The following is a 12,077-nucleotide window of genomic DNA, read 5'->3' as shown; positions in this document are numbered from 1 at the left end:
TGATATTCCTTCGAAGGAAGTGAATTTTAGTTATCCCTTCCTTGGACAATTCCCTGATAAGGGTAAGATCCAGGGAAAAGTTGGAGGTCGGTGTAGCACTATCTCAGGTAGTGTTGCGGCAGCACGATTGGATTCTCAATATTCCAAAATCGCACCTGGTTCCGACGACGTGTCTTCTGTTCCTAGGGATGATCCTGGACACAGTCCAGAAAAAGGTGTTTCTCCCGGAGGAGAAAGCCAGGGAGTTATCCGAGCTAGTCAGGAACCTCCTAAAACCGAGCCAAGTCTCAGTGCATCAATGCACAAGGGTTCTGGGTAAAATGGTGGCTTCCTACGAAGCAATCCCATTCGGCAGATTCCACGCAAGAACTTTCCAGTGGGACCTGCTGGACAAATGGTCCGGATCGCATCTTCAGATGCATCAGCGGATAACCCTGTCACCAAGGACAAGGGTGTCCCTCCTGTGGTGGTTGCAGAGTGCTCATCTTCTAGAGGGCCGCAGATTAGGCATTCAGGACTGAGTCCTGGTGACCACGGATGCCAGCCTGCGAGGCTGGGGAGCAGTCACACAGGGAAGGAATATCCAGGGCTTATGGTCAAGCCTGGAGACATCACTTCACATAAATATCCTGAAGCTAAGGGACATTTACAATGCTCTAAGCTTAGCAAGACCTCTGCTTCAAGGTCAGCCGGTGTTGATCCAGTCGGACAACATCACGGCAGTCACCCACGTAAACAGACAGGGTGGCACAAGAAGCAGGAGGGCAATGGCAGAAGCTGCAAGGATTCTTCGCTGGGCGGAAAATCATGTGATAGCACTGTCAGCAGTATTCATTCCGGGAGTGGACAACTGGGAAGCAGACTTCCTCAGCACGACCTCCACCCGGGAGAGTGGGGACTTCACCCAGAAGTCTTCCACATGATTAAAAACTCGACAGGTATTGCGCCAGGTCCAGGGACCCTCAGGCAATAAGCTGTAGACGCTCTGGTAACACCGTGGGTGTACCAGTCAGGGTATGTGTTCCCTCCTCTGCCTCTCATACCCAAGGTACTGAGATTGATAAGATGGAGAGGAGTAAGCACTATATTCGTGGTTCCGGATTGGCCAAGAAGGACTTGGATACCGGAACTTCAGGAGATGCTCACGGAGGATCCGTGGCCTCTACCTCTAAGAAGGGACCTGCTCCAGCAAGGACCCTGTCTGTTCCAAGACTTACCGCGGCTGCGTTTGACGGCATGGCGGTTGAACGCCGGATCCTGAAGGAAAAAAGGCATTCCGTATGAAGTCATCCCTATCCTGATCAAAGCCAGGAAGGATGTAACCGCAAAAACATTATCACCGCAATTGGCGAAAATATGTTGCGTGGTGCGAGGCCAGTAAGGCCCGACGGAGGAAATTCAACTGGGTCGATTCCTACATTTCCTGCAAACAGGAGTGTCTATGGGCCTGAAATTGGGGTCCATTAAGGTTCAAATTTCGGCCCTGTCAATTTTCTTCCAAAAAGAACTAGCTTCAGTCCCTGAAGTTCAGACGTTGTAAAAGGGGTACTGCATATACAGCCTCCTTTTGTGCCTCCAGTGGCACTTTGGGATCTCAATGTAGTTTTGGGTTCCAAAAGTCACATTGGTTTGAACCACTTAAATCTGTGGAGTTAAAATATCTCACATGGAAAGTGGTCATGCTGTTGGCCCTGGCCTGGGCCAGGCGCGTGTCAGAATTGGCGGCTTTATCCTGAAAAAGCCCTTATCTGATTTTCCATTCGGACAGGGCGGAATTGAGGACTCGTCCTCAGTTTCTCCCCAAGGTGGTTTCAGCGTCTCACCTGAACCAACCTATTGGTGGTGCCTGCGGCTACTAGGGACTTGGAGGCCTCCAAGTTGCTAGACGTTGTCAGTGCCCTGAAAATATATGTTTCCAGGACGGCTGGAGTCAGGAAATCTGACTCGCTGTTTATCCTGTGTGCACCCAACAAGCTGGGTGCTCCTGCTTCTAAGCAGACTATTGCTCGTTGGATTTGTAGTACAATTCAGCTTGCACATTCTGTGGCAGGCCTGCCACAGCCAAAAATCTGTAAATGCCCACTCCACAAGGAAGGTGGGCTCATCTTGGGCGGCTGCCCGAGGGGTCTCGGCTTTACAACTTTGCCGAGCAGCTACTTGGTCAGGAGCAAATACGTTTGTAAAATTCTACAAAATTGATATCCTGGCTGAGGAGGACCTGGAGTTCTCTCATTTGGTGCTGCAGAGTCATCCGCACTCTCCCGCCCGTTTGGGAGCTTTGGTATAATCCCCATGGTCCTTACGGAGTCCCCAGCATCCACTTAGGACGTTAGAGAAAATAAGAATTTACTTACCGATAATTCTATTTCTCATAGTCCGTAGTGGATGCTGGGCGCCCATCCCAAGTGCGGATTGTCTGCAATACTTGTACATAGTTTTTGTTACAAAAATCGGGTTATTATTGTTGTGAGCCATCTTTCAGAGGCTCCTCTGTTATCATGCTGTTAACTGGGTTCAGATCACAGGTTATACGGTGTGATTGGTGTGGCTGGTATGAGTCTTACCCGGGATTCAAAATCCTTCCTTATTGTGTACGCTCGTCCGGGCACAGTATCCTAACTGAGGCTTGGAGGAGGGTCATAGGGGGAGGAGCCAGTGCACACCAGATAGTCCTAAATCTTTCTTTAGATGTGCCCAGTCTCCTGCGGAGCCGCTATTCCCCATGGTCCTTACGGAGTCCCCAGCATCCACTACGGACTATGAGAAATAGAATTATCGGTAAGTAAATTCTTATTTAAGCATTCAGTGAAACTTCTGGTTTTGTGTCTTGCCTCTTTGGGTATGGAGTAACTGGTAGTCTAGGTATGGGGTAGGTTACATTTAGCGCTCGTTATCAGTCTATGCTGAATTGGATTTACTATTAAAACACATTAACTGAGCTGCTGATAAACACAAACAAGCGCAGCATACTAGTTATATTTAATCTCCATGGGGTAGGTTACATCGTGAGTTCCTGGTCACCTGAAGATAGTGAGGATACAGCTCAGTAGAATCTTGGTCCTTTCATGAGCGATCAGTACTTTTGAGGTTAGCCCTGTGCCCCTCGATGGGGTCAGCAGAGAGACAGGCAGCTGTCACCCGGCTTCAAAGAAGCCTGACAAATTGTTAACATGACTGGCAACAGCCCCACCCAAGAAGTTCAATGGCAGGAGCTTGTTTGCTTCTCTTTTCCGAATCAGTGGTTTAATTCCACTACAGATGTGTCTTAGATCTGGGCTCCCCTGATGGGTTTTCACTACAGGTGTTGCCAGAAACAAGAGAAATGATCTTTCTCTGTGGGAAGTCATTTAACCTTTACTCTTATTGCGGGTTGTCATTCCACCTTAAGTCAGGCAAAGGGGATGGGGTTTGACTCCAATATATTCCTAGTGCAGAAACCAGATGGGTATTTTGTCCCATTCTGATTTTGATGTACTTGGACACCCAGCTCTGCTGTGCATTTGCCTTCTCTGGATTGTGGTTCAGAACCAGCATTACCAGCTCAGGACCCTTTGACATTTCGTAATGGACGCTAGTGACAATGGACACCAGTTTTCAGGATTTGGGAGTGGTCCTGGAACTATAGGTAATGTTCTATGCCTTCGTAAGAGGACATCCTCTTTTGTGCAGAAAGGCAGTAAAAATATAGTCCAACAATGCTAAAGTGGTGGTTTATCTCAATCATCAGGGGTATCTCTTGGTAGCGAGAACAATCAATGGGTGGAGCAAAATGTTCCTGCCATCATGGCTGTGTTCATTCCGACAGCTAGAAAGTTAACTTTCTCAACTGCCAGGAACTTAATCATTAAGTTTTTCTACAATTTGTGGAAAGGTCAGGTCGGCTAGATCTCTCAGTTGGACCACAAATAGTGGTTCTCTTGCAAAAGCTCTGTACCAGAACCAGGGAACCAAGGGCAGTTTTGTTAGATGCCATGTTGGTGCCATTGGACTTTTGTCTAATTTTCCTGTTTCATTTGGTGGCAATGCTCTCAAGGATGTTTAAGAAAGTAAAGAGGGATTGGATTCCAGGCATTCTGTAGCTCTGTACTGGCCACAAATGGCATGGTACACTGGCATTCTCAATATGATGAAGAGTTTGTCGTTCCACAACCTGAGTTTATAATTGCTGGCTTTAAAGGCGTTGTTGTTTAAGTCGTGATCCAAACACATTTTAAGGCAAGCCCTTTGCATACACCTTTGTCCCCACCCCGGGTAGGGTGCACAATGACTGGAATAGGCAGTTGATATCTCACCGCTATAGATGGGTTCTGGGAGCCAAATTAAATTCGGTCACTGAAGCAGTGTAATCTCTACAGCCCGTGGCACTGATCGGGTACAGGTGAATGAATCGTCTGTCAACGTGTTTCGTCCCACAATGCACTGGGACTTCCTTAAGACTTCAGTCATTGTGCACCCTACCCGGGGCAGTGACAGCCTCACCACCGGGAGGAGAGATCTCACTGCCTACCGTTGAATAGAGCGGTAGAGACAGCATCAGCAGTGCCACGCTCACCGCTGAACAGAGCGAGTGAGACCGTACCAGCAGCGCCATGTTACTCGGGGCGGCATTAGCAATATCCCCGGGAAGAAGATAAGGTGTCCTATAAAGGGAAGCACGTCATCACCCATACACGGGTAATTATATTAACTGTCACACTTTGTATTTGGACAGTACTATTAAATATAGCCGGTACGCCGGCTTCTTCTATACATGAAAGTGGAAACAGTGTCAGCATTAAACAGCCTGTGGATACACTGTGGTATGTTACCTATTTGAAACTTATTGCAACAATATAACTTTGAGTTACTAAATACAATGTGTCTTTATTTCTTCAGCTCATTAGTACAGTATTTCAGTAGTAACATTGGAATGGTATAAGGACTTTTTATATGTACCATAGGACGTCTCGAACACTAAATACATTTATTGTTAAGAGGTGTTAGGGGAATGTATTATTTATATGTAGATTTTAATTCAAAATAATTGTGTTTTTGTCTGAAGTAAAAGTCTCCTAGTAAATTATTGCAGTAAATGTGCAGCCACTCATACTTTATTGCCTATTTGATAGTTAAATACCCAAAGCGCAGTGCTGTGTTATAAAATCTTATTTAATTTTGCTGGAGACCTTAAACCAGTCTCTAAGCACGTGCAGCTGGGCTATAATATTATTAACTTGTAGAGCGCCGGGAAGGTGGTGTTAGCATACCTCCAAAGTATTTATACAGTATGAAAGACCTAAATCTTTTGTATTGACAGTCAGGAGGTCTCCTATTTCTTTGAAATGTCCACATTACTACTGTTATGGAATGGTCCGGACGGTTGGTTTATGCTTCATTGTTGGAAGGTTCAGGTTTTGGATATTTCACATTTGTTTTAGAGAAAACTGTCCTTATTACCAGAAGTCCAGACTCTCTTGCAGGGTGTATGGCATGTGAAACCTCAATTTGTGTCTTGTATAGCTCTGTGGGATCTTAATTTGGCATTGACTGCCTTACATCTTCTTCCCTTTGAGCTGTTAGATTTGTTGGAGTTTCTCACCTAGAAGACAGTTTCCTCAATTTGGCGAGTTTCAGAGCTGGATGTTCTGTCCTGTAAGTCTCATTTTCTATGAGAATTGGGCTGTTATTAGGACCAAGTCTTCTTTTCAACCTAAGGTTTTCTTCTATTTTCACTGGATATTGTGATTCTGTCCTCAAAAAGTCATAGCTCTCCAGAGGATGTGGACTCTTTTTGTTCATTGGATGTGGTCATGGCTATAAGAAAAGTATCTCTCTTGGTCCTCTGATGGCTATTAGAAAAGTATCTCTCTTGGTCCTCTGATGCTCAGAGGAGTTGTTGCCTAGCTTCTAAACTGTGAAGGAATACATTTTCCATTTGTCAGGCTTATACTGGGGCTGGACAGCATGAAAATCTCCAGACACATTTTACCAGGTTGGTAAGTGCCTGAAAGGAGGCACAACATGGAGCTTGGTCTGAAGAGCTGTGCACGGCTGCCACCTGGTTGTCTGACAAGGTTCCATTCCTCATGGTCTTATCCTGTATGTCTTGGTTAAATGTAACTGACCTGCTCCTGGGAAGTAATGGATATAGGAGGGTGACTGCGTATAGGAGTTTCAGATTTAAAATGTCTGCAGCAACCATAATACGACGTGTTCCTCATGGACCTAACATGATTACAAAAATCCTCTATTTGCCGTCTTAATTAAGATTTAGCAGAATAGTTTGTGGTGATTTTGACAGATTTGACCTTTTTTTAAATTTATTATTTTTCCTTATAGTTCAACATTCACCTGTTTGTATTTCCATCTGCTTCTGTACTAATGCATTTGTTTTTCTGTTCTACTTCAGGAGAAGGGGCCATCAACCTAGCATTAGCCCAGAATCCTGCACAGGAAGTGAGGATGAACGGCCCAGTGGCAGCAAATAATGCTATGAGAATCGATTCAAGCTTTGCTGTGCAAAACAGAGCAGGTATGTGACATTCTTTCTCCTTTCTAAATAATGTTAATTTTGGGATAATATTAAGGTTTCATGTTAGTGGGGTTTCTGTGCTTACCTGACACTCCCCCAATCCATTGCTGATCAGGTCCGTTGCTGCTTCCAGTTTATATGGCAATAATTTGGATGGTCTGTAGAGCCACATTTATGTTGCTCTTCTGTTTCCCAGGTACAACATATGGGATAAAATATTATAGTGGAATATAACTGTCTGGAACCATTAGCTAAACACGTTGCAAGCTAGCTAACGGAAATAAAGATAATTTAAATTATGAGTGGGTGAGGAGGGGGTCAATAATGAATGTTACCCAGTTACAAACAGGTTGAACTATATTTCCTCCAAAATTACTTGGGTAGTGTTCTATGAATGCTTTATGTTGTATGCTATTGTTTAATATTGAGAGCTTATTGACTACGAGTGTGGTATGACTTGCCGATGCTTGGGATACCGGCGCCGGGATCCCGACCGCCGGAATGCCGGCGGCAGGGCGAGCGCAAAAGAGCCACGCTATTTATTCTCTCTCCAGGGGTGTTGTGGACACCCCAAGAGGGAGAATACTTGTCGGTATACCGGCGTCGATATGCTGATCCCGACAGCCGGTATATCAAGTGTCACCCTAGACTACAGTTAATTTCTTATTCAGGGTCCGTGGTCTCCCCAGGGTTAACCTTGGGGTATGCTTGGTGGAGACCAGGAACAGGCACCTAACAGCAAAGCTTTTGAGCCTCCCAGGATGCACTGGGTCCCTCTCCCTTCATACCCCACCCACAGCTCAGGCTCTTCAGTTTTGTTTGGTACCAGCAGGAGCTGGTCACCAGTGAACAGTTTTAATGATTTTACTTTTTTTTTTGCTTTTTACTGAGCAAGCAGCGCTAAGTTGTCCATGGAACACCAACTCTGTTGCTCCATCACCCCCACTGGCGCCGGACACCAGCTACGGCTATGTGATTTCGTCGGGAAACTGGCACCTTCCGCTAGCAGAGGCACACAGAAGCACCCTGGACAGGGCAAGGCCAGAGGTTAGTCCTTCCCTCGACAGTCTTGCCCCACAAAGGCTTCTAAGCCCACACTTAAACAGGCCTGGGCGGCTAGGCGCCCAACTACCAAACCAGAGGATAAATCCTCGCCTGATGGGACGGGCCTCCCCCTGGGGGACCCCAGGGTGGGAAGCCAATTTCTTCAATTTGCCCATGCATGGTGTCTGATCACAACAGATGCCTGGATTCAAGAAGTGGTCTTTCACCGGTACGCTCTCTCTTTTTCTAAAGCGTCCTCCCAGACAATACTTTCCTACCAGTCCACCAGCAGGCCTCAAAAAGGCCAAGGCACTGAAGGCAGTCATTCAGTTTTTACTACAATTGGGTGTAATTATTCCTGTCCCCGTGTCTCAACAGGGCCAGGGGTTCTATGCTGCACTTTTTTTGGTTCAGAAACCCAATGGGTCTTATCGTCCCATCCTAAATCTAAAATTACTGAACAAATACCTCCAAATACCCGGATTTGGAATGCAAACCCTTTGTTTCATTGTGCTGGCTATGCGACCTGGGGATTTTATGGTCTCCCTAGATATAAAGGACGCATAACTCCATGTACCTATAGCACCCTGTCATCCACAATACCTACAATTTGCTGTCCTCCATCAGCATTTCCAGTTCCAGGCCCTACCCTTCGGTGTTTACACAGCCCCCAGGGTGTTCACCAAACTCATGGCAGTGATGGCTGCTCATCTTCGACAACAGGGAACATGTTCTCTAGAAGTCCTCCATCATCATCTCCAGGTAACAGTGTAATTTTCTCCTGCAGGGTCCACCGGTTATCCACAGGATAAACATTGGGATATGAGGTAGTGACAGCGGATTGGCACCAATGATCAAAGCTTCCGGCCTCCCAGAATGCAACGGGCCAGTCCTCTATATCCCCACCTCCAGGCTCAGGCAATTCAGTTTTTTTGTTGGTGTGGCAGGAGCCGTACCACGATCTTTGAGCTGCTGATTTTTTTCAGCCATAAGCTTGTTATTTAATTTATTTTTATAGACCTATGTTTTTAGAGCAAATTTTCTAAAAAGTGTCTTACACGCACCTTAGAAAGAATCGCTCCAACAACTCTCCACCGGGTCGCGACAACAGTTACCCACGTGTACAGTGCTGTTTCAGCGGGCGTCTGTGTCGGATGTACTAGAAAGTCCAGCAGACATTACCAGGATGTGGCCGGAGCATGGAGAGAAGGTTAGGCGTCGGTACCGCTTAGCGGGGGAGACGCAAGACACAGCCGCGCTATTTCGGGAGGAGACTACCGAACACTAGCTGACGCGGCTGCCACCTCAGGTGCACCAGCGCTAGGTCCCAGGGATCATAGGCTCCAGGTATTAGTGTGAGGCCGCGATCCCTGGGGTTTATGTCAGCAGTGGAGAGTAAGATGCTCCCTTGGTTGCCCCTCCTCCAGGTTCATGACCAGTTTCCTCCGAGTTTCTCGCTATGAACTGATTTCCCGCTACCGTCTGAGACGCTGTGTATCTAAAAGGACCCAGTCGCAGCTTATGCGTCTGTATGACTGGTACGTCGGTGTTCACTTGGGCGTCTGTGTTCACTGGGCGTTTATGTACACTATTAGCGTCTAGATCCACATAGCATTCACTAACGTATTGATCGATCCTGGAGGCGGGGTGAAGTCTCCCTGTATCCAACTCTCCTGAGCTAGGTGATACAGCACCAAGTCTCTATCTACCATTGAGTACGAATAGTTGGATAGGTGCCTGCTGCATATAAGTCTGTAAACTATTGCTGCTGTTTCTTTCGCTGTGCGACTGAATACGTTTAAAGTCCTATATAAGGTAATGCAGTAATATTTTTTTCCTACATACTTGAAATATATAAGCACACAATCTGTAGTTGATTATGTGCTTATATTGCTTATTGCGTATACTAATGTATAAGCTGTAACTGATTGCTAGTGTGATTGCTGACTTTAATATTTCTGTCAGTTTTCTGTGTATCCCGATCCTCAATGCTGGTGGAAAGCAGGGAGGGATCGGATTGTATGTCACTTTAACAAGTTTTATAGTGATTGCAGTCACAAATTGTGTAGTTAACACTGTACAGGAGTGTGATTTGTTATCATGTCTAAGAGAGGCAAGGGTGAGGAGGATACACTCTCCACAGCAGCACCAACACTCATTTCATGTTTATCTTGCAAAACTGGGTTAATCTCTCAGGATCTGGTTCAAAATGGATTATGTGCAAACTGTTTTAGCTTTCACCAAAGCCTCCTGAATAATCCGAGGCAGGCACAGGTTCAAGTTGAACTTCCATGGGCTACTTTTGCACAGACATTATCCAGTATAGCTGAGCGGATAATGCCAGCTCCTATACCAGGAATAGGTTACCCTATTAACCCTTACATGCAATATTCCCCATGTGGTTTACCACATCCAGTACAGGAATCTGCAGCCTTTCAACTTAAACAGGCTGAAAGGCCGGTGGTAAGTAAATCACATGGACATGAAACATCTTCATAGTCTACACATGTTTCAAATGGGGACTCGTTGGAGGATGAGGACTCATTACACTCCGGATCTGCATACAGAGACGAGGATGAAGGTTTCATCTCAGTGGACATACCTGAGCTAATTAGTGCTATGAAAGCCATTCTATCCGTAGAAGAAGCAGCTGAGCGTTTGTTAAAATCTAAGGCACTTGTGTTTAAATGTCCCAAAACAGTTAGGACTGAGTTTCCTGGGTCAGAACAGCTGACGGAAATTACGCAAGAGACTTGGGCAGCGCCCAGTAAGAAGTTTAGAATTCCAAAGAAATGGAATTCCAGTTATCCTTTTCCGGCTGGAGACTGTTTAAGAAGGGAGGTGGCTCCCAAAGTAAATACGCATGTCATTCGATTGGTGCAAAAATCTGCATTACCTCTAATGATGTCACGGATAGGAAAATAGATTTTTAAAAAACAAACATATTCTCCTTGACTGGAGCAATCCTAAGACCAGCCATGGCTTCAGTCTGGATGGCAAAAGCAGTGGCAGCCTGGGCTGATGCATTGGAGGATGATCTTTCATTAGCGTCTAGAGAGCAAAAATCCCATATTGCACATATTAAACAGGCGGCTATTTTTATGGAAGTAAAAGCCTTGGATATGGGTACAATTTCCTCTCAAGCATCAGCTACAGCAGTAGCAGCTCGCAGAGCAGTTTGGCTACGTACATGGAAAACTGACTCAGAATCCAAGAAGGTTCTAGAGTCTTTGCCTTTTACTGGAGATATTCTTTTTGTTAAAAAATTAAACAATATTTCTCTTACGTCCTAGAGGATGCTGGGGACTCCGTAAGGACCATGGGGTATAGAGGGTCTCCGCAGGAGACTTGGGCACTCTAAAGACTTTAGATGGGTGTGCACTGGCTCCTCCCTCTATGCCCCTCTTCCAGACATCAGTTAGATCCTGTGCCTAGAGGAGACTGGATGCACTGCAGGGGAGCTCTACTGAGTTTCTCTGAAAAGACTTTTGTTAGGTTTTTTATTTTCAGGGAGCACTGCTGGCAACAGGCTCCCTGCATCGTGGGACTGAGGGGAGAGAAGCAGACCTACTTAACTGGACACCATTAGCTCCAGAGGGTCGGAACACAGGTCTCATCCTCGCTGTTCGTCCCGAAGCCGCGCCGCCGTCCTCCTCACAGAGCCGGAAGATAGAAGCCGGGTGAGTATAAGAAGAAAGAAGACATCCCAGGCGGCAGAAGATTCAGATCTTCATTGAGGTACCGCGCAGCGGTAACGCTGCGCGCCATTGCTCCCACATTCACACACACTGACGGCACTGTAAGGGTGCAGGGCGCAGGGGCGGCGCCCTGGACAGCAAGAATAACCTCAAGGGACACTGGCTGACATATTATATACTGCAGAGGCAGTATATTAAAAAAACCCCGCCAGTATAAAGAATTTGAGCGGAACCGAAGCCCGCCTTTGAGGGGGCGGAGCTTGATCCTCCAGCACTAACCAGCCCCATGTTCTCCACAGCACGCTGCAGAGAAGCTGCTCCCCGGACTCTCCCCTACTGAGCAAGTACAGAGGGCAAAAACGAGGGGGCACATTTAATTGGCGCAGTGAGTGTATTATCGATCTATAAAAGCGCTGTACAGACTGGGATTTTGTTCCAGTGTTCCAGTGGCGCTGGGTGTGTGCTGGCATACTCTCTCTCTGTCTCTCCAAAGGGCCTTATTGGGGGACTGTCCCCATATTTATCCCAGAGTGTGTGGGGGTGTTGGTACGTGTGTGTCGGCATGTCTGAAGCGGAAGGCTCGTCTAGGGAGGAGGTGGAGCAGATGATTTTGGTGTCTCTGTCGGCGCCGCCGACACCTGATTGGTTGGATATGTGGAATGTTTTAATTGCAAATGTGACCTTATTACATAAAAGATTGGACAAAGCAGAGTCCAGGGAAAAAGCAGGGAGTCAATCCATGGCTTTGACTGTGTCACAAGGCCCTTCGGGGTCTCAAAAACGTCCCGTTTCCCAGGTAGCAGACACTGATACCGACACGGATT

At 46.5% G+C, this 12,077-nt stretch overlaps 1 protein-coding gene across 3 annotated transcripts in view; it reads left to right on the top strand.

Moving 5' to 3' along the window:
• NCOA6 (nuclear receptor coactivator 6) overlaps positions 1-12,077 on the top strand; it is a 181,204-nt gene that overhangs the window by 49,879 nt on the left and 119,248 nt on the right. For all 3 annotated transcript variants that reach the window (XM_063960241.1, XM_063960243.1, XM_063960242.1), the window contains one exon: positions 6,389-6,511. In XM_063960241.1, coding sequence (XP_063816311.1) covers positions 6,389-6,511 — 123 coding nt within the window. The remainder of the gene's footprint in view (positions 1-6,388; positions 6,512-12,077) is intronic.

The sequence above is a fragment of the Pseudophryne corroboree genome, chromosome 3, assembly GCF_028390025.1.
Source record: "Pseudophryne corroboree isolate aPseCor3 chromosome 3, aPseCor3.hap2, whole genome shotgun sequence".
Lineage (NCBI taxonomy): Eukaryota > Metazoa > Chordata > Amphibia > Anura > Myobatrachidae > Pseudophryne > Pseudophryne corroboree.
Note: the sequence above shows the minus strand (reverse complement) of the source record. Positions and strands in the feature narration are given on the sequence as shown.